The 13,810-nt window shown below is 39.8% G+C and overlaps 1 protein-coding gene across 1 annotated transcript in view; it reads right to left on the bottom strand.

Moving 5' to 3' along the window:
• LOC109964399 (receptor tyrosine-protein kinase erbB-4) overlaps positions 1 to 13,810 on the bottom strand; it is a 300,706-nt gene that overhangs the window by 134,372 nt on the left and 152,524 nt on the right. Inside the window, 1 exon segment of the mRNA XM_074527649.1 lies at positions 981 to 1,167. Coding sequence (XP_074383750.1) covers positions 981 to 1,167 — 187 coding nt within the window.

Raw genomic sequence — 13,810 nt, 5'->3', positions numbered from 1 at the left:
TATGAATGTTAACACTTTGTAATAATTCTTTAGTATATTACTTGTGTGGTGTAGAAGAGAAATATTTAAGAATGTAATTATGTAAGAATGTTAACCGTTATAATTTTTTTAGTATATTACTTGTGTGGTGTAGAAGAAAATTATTTATGTAGAGATACTGCTTGCAAACCAATGATGGTAAGATGATCTCATGGGGTAGGACTGGATAAGTGTGACTTTTTCCTACTCCATTCAAGCATGTTTTAGGTATAAGCAAATTGATATTGGATTAGCATTTGTTGGATATGTGTAAAATTATGTGTGTTGACATATCCACTGCCTTTACATGCTTGAAAGAATAAATCAAATCAATCAATCAATTTTTTATGCTTCCCCGTGTGTAAAAGATATGGGAAATAATTTATGTTATGACTGCACTGGTGAGAAAAACAAACAAACAAATAGCAATGTTTTCACCATGGGGCTAAACATAACAGACCAGAATTTACTTGCTTCTCTCTCCATTTTTATTAACTCAGAAGATTTCTGCAGTTGGATATAGCATTAAAATGATTAAAGAACACGTCTGATCTTGTGCTTCACAGATCATGAGCCGGCCCTGGCCCTGGCATGCTCTGCTTAGCCCTTCTGTGAAAAAGCTCTACATCTTCTTTGTGGGTCAAGAGCTTCATTCCTTAGCGACCTCACGGTCATGATGCCTGAAGAAAGCCTCACAGCACAAAGACCCATTGTTCATAAAGAGGCACAGACACCCACGCAAAGTTTTCTCACTTAGTACACTTTTTATCAGTGATCACATTCACTGGTTTCTCTGAATTCTGAGGAAACACACTTGGGTTGATTGTTAAGTGGGATGCAAATCAGATGAGAACATGCGCACACTCCAGGTAGCATGGCAATATCGAATCTCTGGTTCAAAGATTTGACTCAAGATAAAGACAGAAGACATATTAGACACTGAATATAACTCAATCACTCGCCTGTGAGATTCTTGAGACCCAGCTGGCGTAGGCCGAAGTTTCCATCACGTCTGTAGTTGAGGAAGATGGCGAGGGAGTAGCGGTCCTCGTACAGCTTGGTTCCTCGGATGATCCTCAAGTTCTCCAAAGGCAGGTAGTCAAACTGGTTGAGGGCCACCAACACGTAGCCTGTCACTTCTCGGATAGACTGTGAACACAGTTAGGGAGGGAGGTGTTACCATGCGCTTTAGCTGTGCACAATAATGTTGCATAAATTAAAAACAATATATACATATTTCACACAGGTAAATTATTTCTAATGCAAGGGACAGTTTCTTTTGGAGGATCTAAAATGATTGATATAATACCTTGCGTTACAAAAAAAAGATACAACTGTTTCCCTAATTAGGAATAATCAGAGCAGGGTTCTTGTACGGTATGTACTATACTGTCTGTGCTGTATCACGCCACCCCTAGTGGCAACAGCAAGATCAGTTTAGCACAGCCCATAGATGTTTACACTGTCTGCCACATTTTTTTAATAAAGTCCCACAGCCTAGAACAAATGAACATACATGTATGTGCATGTTGTGATTGGTGGATATCCTATAGAACCATCAGAAAAGACCAAAGCCATGTCACGCACCGCACGTGTCCTTCCTTTACATCGCCAAAACATTCATGCTGAAATCCATTTTTGAATTCTTGTTGGTTTCTATTTCATTTCTATTATACAGTATAAATTGAGACAAGTGATTGTATCCTTATACAAGCAGTATTTACAGTATATACTTTGGGAGATATACAAATACAGTAATAATATTTCGAGAGGCTGTCAAATAAAAATACTGTAGTTAGGGTGGGGTGGGGGGGTGGGGGGTGCGGGGTAAGAAAATGAATGCAGTGAAGAATGAAAAGAAAAACTAAACAGAAAGGGATAAAAAAAGGATTTAAAAAAAGTCACAGGCATACAGTACATCAGAAAATAAATGCAGTGAAGAATGAAAAGAAAAACTAAACAGAAAGGGATAAAAAAAGGATTTAAAAAAAGTCACAGGCATACAGTACATCAGATCATTGATGCCATCTATCTTCAAGGTCACTTTCGACATATTCAATCATTCCAGCAAGTTGAGTGTGATCATCTGAGCAAGAACAATTTGCTCCAGGGTTTGTGACCCCTCTGCAAAACTTGGCACCGGGTTCAACACTCACGTCTGGGGCCCGGCCTGGGGTGACTGAACCACAAGGACAGCCATAGCTTCACACTTTAAATGTCATTTAGGAGGGGATATAACAACTGTCAAGAGTTTGGCGGGGAGCCACCCGGTTGGAGCTGTTGTTGCATGAATCAAAGTGACAGGCTATGTCCTCTTTCTCCCATCCACCATCATGGTGGCTGTCATTAGCAGACAGGCGGTCAGAGAAGTCGTTCCATGCCAGCCCGCTGATGCTGATAATCAACAAGTCTGCGTGTGAAGTGCTGTTACTGCTGATGTGCTGAACTGAAATAAGTCCTAAGGAAGGCCTGACGTGGGGGCTGCGGGCTGTCAGAGAACAGCGCCACCAGCCACAAGTAAGCCACAGTCACAGCTCCGTCATCATTACCCTGCTGATTACCATTAATAGAAACAGGCGGGCCAGAGTCTGAGTCTGTGTGAATTTATATAAAAAAGTGATGGGGACCTTATATTCAGTGTGTGTGTGTGTCTGTCTGTTTATTGGTTTAGAAACAAGTTCGAAAAGAAGATTACTGTAAGCGAGCTCCTCTGTGCTGATATTCTATCAGTCGGGGGATGAGTGGGCTCTAGGGAGCAAAAGTTGTTGTGAGCATGTCCATTTGTCAGTGTAAATCATGAGTACGTGCGCATGTGGAGCTTCTTTGATGTGTTTATATGTATCTTCTAGTCTGCTGTGCCACCAGTTAGACAATCAGGGCCTTCACAGTTTGACTTTATTCCACTAGCCAGGAGCTGAGGATGACTCACTCACCCTGCTGGGAGTATGAAGGTCTTTTCAACACCGCTACATAATGAAATAGGTCCAAGACTATGTAGTCCAGTGCACTGGGCCATAAACTATCCTCTACATTTACAAACACAGGTACAAAAAGCTGAAGGTGGCACACAGCACACTGTCTCTGTCAATCAACTCCGGCTGACTGAATCTGAGACATACAGTAGCTGTTAATTATTTCAGGGCACACACTTCATGGGTGATTTTTTTTTTTAGCTTGTTTATTATCCTACTCGCACTGTTGCTGGTTTCTTATTTTCAAGCCACCAAATCAATACTTTCCAAAGTGCAGCCTTGCAGAGGGAAATAAAATGAGGGACAAAGAAGATGGCAGATACACATGCTTTTCTCCCAACGAACTGTTTGTTCAATAATGAACTGCGTGAAAAAAGAGAAACAACTTGTTGTGATTACAGGCCCTTGCTGAGCTAATGGCCAAATCTGCTCTGCATGGTCACTTTCATTAAACACAGGTGAACAAAACAAGTTTGCTTCAAGAAAACAGGCACCTGGATTACAGCAAGCTTTAACACATGTATGCTCCTAAAGAAACAGAGCTGAAATATATTCAAAAAGGTGTTAATACACAAGAGTCCATATTGTTTGATGGAGCACCAGGTAACAGAACAGCAGAGTTTTTAATTTTTGTCTGTGCTTGCACTAAATTTATTCTCAAGTCATTTGCATGACCTTCTCTGTTTAGCTATGGTGCAATTAAAGTAGTAAATTACCTGCTAAATATAATAGCATGTCCCTTAGTTGTCCTGCATTTCTGCCAGTAAAAATAGCTCTTCAACTATCTTCATACATGTGTCGGGGGCACATGTGGTGAAAAACCACATGGCAATACAGTCGTCATTCCAAAAAGGTGATGTAAACTGTTAATCATCCATAATCCCTTCACTAAATTAGTATAATCTTTCTTTAAATAATAACTGAGATTATATAGAATGTTATTATGTGGAATGTTATTTTACTGCATGTAAACACATCGCAAAATCTCACAAACACACACCACACGCCTCCCAAGAGATCAGTGCATCAGAGTCCCAACAGTGAACAAAAGAGACAGAGAAAGCCAAATTCACTAGATTAACGGAGATTTCTCCTCCCTCCCTCCTCCCCAAGCTGGAGCATTTGTGAACGGAAGTGTGGCAGCGGAACAAACCCCTCACTTGAGTCACCGAGACGTGCACGGTTTTGAAATCAAGTCCTTCAATCCTCAACTTCTAAAGGAGGAGGAGGAGGAGGGAGGGAGCTTTAGGGGTAGAGTCAGTGAAGGGAGGAAGGAGAAAGGATAGAGAAGGAAAGGGAGGCAGAAAAGGAGGGACACGCTGCAGGAGGAGGAGGAGAAGCTCGGTCAAGTGGATCAGACTGGGTCTATATTTTAATGCATAATCAAAACTACACCAGTTCCAGTTCAGGAAAAGAGACAGAGACACAGCAAACTTTGTGAGGAGCAATGCGATTCTGGGAGGGGTAATGCAGGGCTATAAGTGTAATGACACCATTAACATGTTTGAAGTGACTGAACACACGTTAGCGTGATTGCCTTTCATTTCCATACATATTGAGGCGTAGCGATGTTCTCCTTAGGGCTGCGGTCATTTAAGCCAGATACATAGGACTACACTGTGAGGGCTTTGGGTTTGCCTTGCATCACTAAACCCTCATCCTCTATTTCCATATCGCTTCCATAAACCCTCTGCCTGAGCTCACATCTGAATCTGTAAACAGCCAGAATCTGAATGGAGTGTCTACAAGTTTAGGTGAAAAAAATCTTCCTGATTTCTCCCAGGAGATCATTTTTGATGTAACTGACAGCCTCCTCAAAAATATTGCTGGCAATTGTTGCAGTTTGGAAAGTGAAAGCTTTATTACTATTGTGACATGAATTCCTAATATTACATTTTTCTAGATGAGTGTTAACCCTCTAATAACCCTCTGTTCAATATTTCCCAGCAGGAGCATCCTCCCTAATGGGCTCAGCAGCGTTGCCATTCTATGCTTTAAGTCATCAAAGTGTCCAGCTCCAGTACTGCAAACCGCCAGCTCCACAGTAACACCACAGTCCCTCTGGAGTGGCTCGAACCCAATATGAGCCACAGTTGAGGCTACCTTTGATATATGCGAATGTACGAGAGAGTGTGTTTGCAAGAGAGCATGTATGTGCCTCACTTAAGCGCCTTTTACTTTCTGGACAAGATTATGATGATGATGAAGATAAACTACCCCTTCTATGTCTCACATTACACTTCCCATGCTCTCATGAAGCAAAGCTCTGTGTGTGTGCGTGTGTGTGTGTGTGTGTGTGTGTGTGGCAGTACAAAGGAATTCTCATATGAGATTAGACAGGTTTTTAGGTATTGTTGATTGTGGAAACAAAAGTGAAAAGGAGCAAATGACATAAAAGATTTGAAATCCCTCTGTTGCTGCTCTCTGTCGCTCCCTTGTTTCTACAGAGGGTCAATGCCAGGAACATTCTTTTGCTCAAGGACTTCACTGAGGATTTTAACGGGGCAAGCGAAATTAAAATTCCCTTTGTCCCAAGGCAAGAAAAGGAAATTTTATTTAATTGAAAATGTATATACACAGCAAAAATATAATGTAAAGAAGTCTGCTAACATGCATGCAAAATTGTCCTTTGGACAAAACAACATTAGATCTTTGTGGTACGTCACATCAAATCTGTGTTCACTGAAGAAAAAGTGAAGTTTTCAAAGAAAAGAGTTCATTCCCCGCTGTGAAACGTGGAGGAAGCTCAGTTATGCTATGGGGTTGCTCTGCTGAGCCTGGCAGACGATACCTGGGTTCTATGCAGGGCACAATAAAATCTAAATGTTTTTTCAGGGTACTCTAGAGTGAAACATTCTGTCTAGTGACTGTGTCTCGGTTGCAGGTCATGGCTCCTCCAGCAGGATGATAATCCAAAGTGTGCTGCTCTAAAAGCACCCAGAATGGAAGAGGTGAATATTGTCTAAATAGTTGGCTCCTTTGCAATGTTGTAGAAAAGGCTATTTTCTCCTCAGCTTTTCCACTTGTGGCTCCATTAAGTACAGCAGGGTCTATAGGTCTGTGTGTCTTTGTGTCTTTGTCACCCCCCCACCCATACACACACACACACAGACACATTAACATATACAAAGGCAACAAATTCACAAAGTATCATAATGACTGAAATATCTCTTCACTGGTTTTGTATAGATTTGTTCTGTTTCATGCCAGTAACAAAACGAAACAAACAAAAAGATTACAGTGCAATATTGTCAACTAGTAAGATATTGAATATTTTTTTGTCAGTTAATGCTTCTGATGAGCAGTGATGCCTGCAACATGCAAGATAAGATCATCTGTGAAGCTGCTTCCTCTAATCTCCCTTTATAAATCTTGAGTAAGAGGATTGATTATTGTTCTGAAGCTGGATGCTGCGAGTCCTGATCTTAATCAAATTGAACATCTATAAAAAGACCTGAAACTCTCACAGTTGGAAAAAGGTAGCCATCTAATCTGGGACAGGTGGACAAGTTTACTTAAGAACAGTGGGCGAAACGGACTAGTTAGAAGTATAACAAGAGCTTCAAAAAGCACTTGATTGCAGCGATTGCCTCAAAAGAGCTTGCTGCAAAATACTGGGTTAAGGATCACAGTATTTTTCCCCATATCATTTTCATTTCCTCTATTATTTAAAATAAAATATTATAACACACAACAAAATCAACTTGTCTGTTCTATTAAATGTGGAATAGAGAAGAGTGAGACTATAAGATGCTGGTAAGTTTTGTCAGTTTCAACTTATTTCAGAGAAATCTGCATTTTAGCAGACAGGCGGTCAGAGAAGTCGTGGCCATATGAAGTGAAACTTTTAGCCACATAATCACCTTCATCATCTATATGATGAAAATTTTAAAGTCAATGAAAAAGAACAGAAAATACCAGACATATGTTAACGTGAAACTAATGAGTTTCTGGCTTTGGTTTGAGATTTGGAGCAGCTGTTGCTTGCTAATAAAACTGGCAAGAATGGGTGACTTTGAGAAGTTCCTGTCCACAGTGTGCATGTCATGTACACCGAGGCAATCTGTAGTGCTCAGATGATGTTTCAGTATCATTGGCTGTGACAGTATGACTGTCTACCTGTTGAGCATGATGACAAGAAAGCCCTGTAAGGTGCACGCATCATCGGCAGAAAACACCACGGTGATCACTTTTTAGACACCAAAGATAAATGAGGACAAAAAAAAACCTCAGAAAAAATGTTTGATGGAAATATCCAAATGGGAGTGGGCTCATCCATTTTAATTCAGAAAGTTTAGATGTTGTTAGAAAGCTGTTATGTAATTCTGTATAACCTAAATCTGGTTTACAAGATGAGGTTCATAATAGACAAAGAAAATCGCATGATCCCTGTCAACGCTGAAATTCCAGCTCTCAGAGAAGAGACATGGTGCCCAGGTGGGACGGATGGATCTAACAGCAACTTCTGAGGAGAATGTCTGAATTGTAATTTATTTTTCACTCTTTTTACTTCAGTAACTTTGCCATATGTTATTGCATTTTACTACATCAAAAATCCTCATGATCTGGCTGAATCTCTTCCACAGAATATTTGCACTGTATTTTAGACATGGCTTTCTTCCAGGTCATTGTTTTACTGCTTTCATCAATTCCTTTGGTCAAGAGTCTCTGCAGCACAGTGGAATCACATTTGAGGCAAAGGAGCGAGAGCTCCCTTTTTAGGTCAACTCCTGATAACAGAAAACAGAGCCAGAACAGATAATGTGATGTTTAAAATGTGTAATAACTATTTAATGTCCGACCGCATCTAAATGAGCGCCACTGGTCTGAGCCAAGCAACACTCGTTAACAGCCAACTGGAGGGTGTGGGTAGCACATGGCAGCCTACAAACTCCAGCATCGTTCACATCCTTTATAATATTTGGTCATGGACTCCAGAATCTGCATATCGACATTTGGATCAATTCATGGTGCAGTCCAGTTGATGAGAGACACTGAGCAGCCACCTACACTTTAAGTATGAGCAATGAAGGTGAAAGTCACAATGTCATGAAATAGACAGTTACTGTGCTGTTTCCCCTGAGCGTCCATCTCTAATACATGGTGATGACAGGTAATCTCATACATAGTGTTAATAACAGCTGTCATCAAGAGCAACATACAAGATTGGTGTTATATTATTTTACTTCCCTTGTGTTGTTTGCTACATTTCCAACATTAGCAAATTTGCTAAACTCTGCATTGTCTGGATTTTTTTTTTTTTATCAAGTTACTAAAATTAAAAAATTTTTCTTTACTCTTGCTGTTGATAATTTGGTAGAGTAGAGCTTGGAACTTCCAACCAGCTTTGCTTTTGTCAAATGTGGACTTAAGGATGTGTTGTTGTAAAGTGATATCAAGTCCTTTTGGAATGTAATGACTGGTACATGAACACTGTTTAAGTCCAGTTCTCATCCTCACCTACAAGTATTATACTGTACTAGCTGATGCACATGTACTGCAAAGCCTATATATTACTGTAGAATTTTTGTTTAGTTCTTTTTTCTGGTCCAAACAAGGGCTACTGAGACTTACTGTGCACTATAAATTTAAAGAGCAATTGAAGAATCCACCAGGACAATAAAATAAAATCAAAGCACTTTTTGACAAATAGTGGATTCAGCCCTGTGGAGTACAAGTGGTTAGCATGTGGGTAATTTAGAATAATTCATCCCAGGAAGCATCAATCAGTGTCAGAATGAGTCAAATGTGAAAATTTCACTCCCAATGAATTGTGAGTGGGAGCAAAATGTACTGTACCAAATGAGTTCAGCTATGTTGTGACTCAGGCCAACATCTGCATTCATTTTCTCAAACTGATTTAATCGCTGTGCTGTAAACTGAACTAAAACCAGAGTTCAACCCACTCTGCCTGGACAGGAGAGGATTTTATTTATTTATTTATTAGTTTTTTTTTTTAATGCATCAGACTGTCTCCCATCTACTGTAAGTATATATTGGATTTGCTCTCATTTTAGGCAGAACATCAATTTTGCTTTCCTTTAACTTAGACCCATCAGTCATTGACAACAATGCATGAAGATTGTTCCATTAAGTGGCACAATAGTCTGGCACTGCTTTTATTGCTCTTAATCAGATTCATCTCTCCCTGTAAAGTGTGTTCCATACATCTGATTTGAGGATTCCTGACGCACACTGTCATTAGAACTAACTTTCACCTTTGGCAGGAAAATGAATAGTGTGGTGTTCACATTATGCTATAGGATCATTAATACAAAGTGAGGAGAGACAGCCATATTCTTCTCCTTACAACCTTCCTTCAGCACCAGTTTAGTTCAGCTATACTTTACTCATTCCTGTAATTTGTCCACTGCAGTTGATATGCAACTACAGTATGCACAACAGGAACAGACCAGCGCTCAATGACCATCTCCAAGTCAGTATCTAGTGCAAATGGCAGGAATATTCCTAATAATATAGCTACTATTTGGCAGAACATTCCACTGGGCTTGGAGGAAACATTTACAAAATGCAGTTTGCCAGTTTTAACATTGATCTTGGTCGCTAACTGTTTAACTCTGTACATTTTATACAAAATGCAATAGTGAAACTCATGGCATACATTAGCTACTTTCTATAAGGTCCCTTCATCATCTCCAGTTAGTTTCACACTCTTCTCTAGTTGGACATTACCAAGACCTGTTGTGTAGCTGACATTTTACTTTGCAATATAATGTCAAGTAGCAGGGAGTGTCAGTTTCGTTCTCTGCTTGTTTTCTGTATCCTACCTTGAGAAGAGAAATAAAGACAGATAGAAAAAAAAAGAAGGATGGAGTGACACCTCCTCCCATGAGGAGAAGCTGTGACTCCATCACAGCACTTGTAATGAGTGGACTCCTGTGGGGAATTCTCCAAATGGACTAATTTGTAATTGATTCAGTGCATTAATTACCGGCCTGGTTACGCCTGTGTCATGGTTAATATTGTGCCGATCTGATGAGGCTGGAAGGCCTGTCTGCATTGGGACTGTTAGGGTGAGGCAGCCATTATTCAATTATACCACACGTACAGGCGGTGAGGCAAGTCTTAATCTGAGAATAATCACTTCTTGCTCCTCTTCTATGAGCTGATGGGTGAGAGGAGGGTGTTGGAGTGGGACATAGTCCTAGATGCATGTAGGCCATGGTTAGTTTCTTAATCAGGGCTGGGAACCAAATCCAAATCTTTAATTTTACTACCAGTAGAAGAAAATTGTAATGGTAGTTTATAATTATTCTCAGATACAACTTTACATTGTTCTGGGAATCATGAGTGATACTTCACTCTTTTCACTAATACTAGTCATCGTTTTAACTAAAAGGGGGAGACTTTGTATTGGTGTTCATGCTACTATACTTATCTCTGACATGTGTTTCCCCTGTTCAAAACTCTGTTTCATGTAGCCCTCGACTGACAATGGTATTTTTACAAACGATATCAGACTGTGTATGTGTGTGCTTGTCTGCTCGACTGACAATGGTATTTTTACAAACAATATCAGACTGTGTATGTGTGTGCGCTTGTCTATGTGTACTGACACATATTTAATATCCTGTAGCAGTAAATTCTATTATATGTCTACATGAATTTCAGCAATGCTATCACATTGTAAATGTCTTTTGTAAAAAGTTATTTTAAAAAAACCCTCACACATTTTCACTTGCATACAAGTGACAATAATAATTTCAAAAATATACATGACATAGTATTATATATCTAAATGTAACTGTTCATACAGCATGTGCTGTACAGTGATAGACATCAGAGCCCAGATGACCTTTGCTACTGGAGAGGTGATATTGTCATCCTAAAGCTCTCCGACTACAAGTGCTTTACTAAGATTATAGGATATGAAATGTGAAAGCACTAGGCCTCATGGGTAATTTTCTCTTCACTGTTGAGGCACAAATACTTTAATTGCAGAGACACTTAAATGTGATTGGTTCAGGATGGATTGCCCCTTTGGAGATATCAACAACAACATAATCTATCCACCTCCTTGTGTGTGTGTGTGTGTGTGTGTGTTGAGCTAGCAATACTTGCTCTTTCCAGTAAAGGAATGGAACTATGAAATGGATATTATTTAGTCTTTTAAAAAGCTACCTTTTTTCAAACACCTTCTGGCCTCATCATGGTTCCTGCACAATGTAAAACTAAATTTAAAAATATTAATTTTAAGTAACTGAGTAGTGTCCATGTGACTCACCAAAACGGCCCATGTGTTCCATTATTACTCACACAACAAGTGAAAAGCATGCACTGTACCCTTATTTTTCCCTTTATCAAGTGTTGGTTCAACAACAGTCTGCTTTCAGCCCTGAGCAAGGACAGAAGATAAAATATTGGGCTCTCTCTCCCTCACAGTTGATTATATTTCAGCTTTGATCTACAGCGGCCATCCCCTAACCATTCTCTAAGAGTTTGGACCTAGCACAACACAACAAAAACAACACCCACAGCCCTGGGAGGAACCGTACTCCATTGTGCCCTTCGCTGCTTATTTCTGTGTGGCAATCTAAAGAGTGCCTGCAGGAGCTTCAAATCATCTACAGCGTCCTCTCTAAGGGGCACATTTCCCTTCTATTTGGACAGAGTATTTTAACACAGAAACACAGAAAACAGTCATTCTCAAACTGAGGTCTGGGTGTCTTTAAAAAACCTGTAGGGCATTCTAGGTGAGCAGAAATAATCCACGAATGAAAGGATGGCACTGCTGGCTGGTTTCACACAAGTTGGACAGTTCAGTAGTCCTGGGTGGATCAAAATCTTTCTTCTCAGAAGTTTATAACTTGAAAATAATACAATATTGTTTGTGAAATGAATTAAAACTGTGATGTTAAATTAAAAAATTGTTAAATGCTAAGGAGAAAAATAATAAAAACCAGACAGCACAAAATAGCTTGATTGTTTTTAGCAAATTACAATGTTTTACCGGGAGTCATTTTTGCCTTCTTGGCTGGATTTAAGTGACAGACCTGCCACCCTTTGGGGGTGCTATGCTGGTTTTAGCACCGTCAAATTAGAAGACTAGTCAGACACTCTCATGTATGGGGGTTGTCACACAACAGCCCTGTTACTTCAGTCCTCCACTAGTACCCCGGTGAGACTCTTAAGTGTTACTGTGGGGGAGCCTCAGCTACACTTAATGGCCCTAACAGTGTTATTAGCTAATAAAGGTTGATGGGCCTCGTGGCTCTATAAATTTGGGACGACAGGAGAAGAAGTAGCAGTGGCCATGTAAAGGTGAGGACTCAGTTTGGAAATGTATGCATCTACCTTGTTTTGTACTAAGGCACAACATGCATAAGGATCAGTGTAAGACTGAAAAAGTTGATGGTTTTGTTTAAATCATATGTTTAAATCTACGAAGGCATTGATTGTGTCGGATGAGCATGATCTCCGTTCCATTTAAATTCGGCACATGAAACAGCACATGCCACTTGTGCTGATCTGAAGCCAGGGCAGATAGCTGCAAGTCAACTAAATGACGCATGGTGTCTGAAAGGCTGGTGAAAAGCACAGAATGAAACACAGACTTAATACTTAGTGAAGATAACAGTAGTTTGGCAGCAATGAATCCAAACACAAGGTTTAATGTAGGCCTACTGACCCTTGCAGCCCTTTTTTGGTCAGAAAGCATGGACACCCTGGCCCACAACATTTGATCATGAATCAGAAACTCTACAAACAGGGCATCTGACTATTAAATAGGAATATCACGCTGAGCTTAATAATTTATTCTTTGACATTGGTTGTTTATAAGTAATTATAAGTGAATGAAATTAAAACCCTAAAATAGTATTTGATATTATGATGGCATCTTGTTATCTGGGCTCTTTGGGACCGTATTCAGTCAGCGTAACTCAAAAGCAGATGCATCATGTTGCTTTTAATAATAAAAATATGAAAAGATATTTTCTGGAATTGCCATCCATTGTTTATCAGCTAATGAAGATCAGCATCATATTGTTGCCTCATGCTGCCTGCCCTCTGTATAAGAGGGTTTACCCTCCCTTGCTGCTACTTAAAAAGTGTCATGCTGGCACGACCAAATGGAATGCAATTAATCCATCAACACACTTCTGGGCTACCACTCCACACGCACTGACGCTTTGAGATAGTATTCACTGCTGGAAGCTGTCACTATGACTGACTCACAGGCTAGCAAGCTCCCGATTCCTGCATTAGCTGAGACAGTGTGCACGATGAGTCTGTAGGTAAAGGCTGGGCAGAGTGCAATGGGGCAGGGACAAAGGGGGTGGGAGGAGTGGATTGGTTTGCTCTTGAGACTATGCTAGCACTAGCTTGAATTCCAGGACTTCATGATACATATTATTATACCTTTATCTCCTTTCTAATAATGCAAGTTTACCGATCAATAATAATAACAACTATAATTGTCACCATAGTTCAGTTTCTTATTGTGATAACTGCTGAGGTGCTCTCTAGTTGAGAGTGCAGGATTTTTCCTCAAGGATGGGACCAGTAATTTTCCACTACTATAACGTCATACTGTACAGCTCAGGGTTACTGCAAACAGCTAAATTTAAAACTCAAACTAAATTCAGTTTTTAAAAATAATATGTCTTAAGGGAATGCACATGAGTTCACTCATTTCCACTAATGTTGCATATACTTATATGACCTCTTAACTGTATTTGTGTTCTATTATACAAATAAAGGGTGGTAAAACATTTCTATGGAGTGAACAAGTTTTCTCACAAGAAAACAAAAACTAACAAAAAACCTGAAGTGATTGATCAGAATGCTTGGAGCAGGAA

The sequence above is a fragment of the Monopterus albus genome, unplaced genomic scaffold (assembly GCF_001952655.1).
Source record: "Monopterus albus unplaced genomic scaffold, M_albus_1.0 scaffold88.1, whole genome shotgun sequence".
NCBI classification, from domain to species: Eukaryota; Metazoa; Chordata; class Actinopteri; order Synbranchiformes; family Synbranchidae; genus Monopterus; species Monopterus albus.
This window is presented reverse-complemented; position numbering and strand designations above follow the sequence as displayed.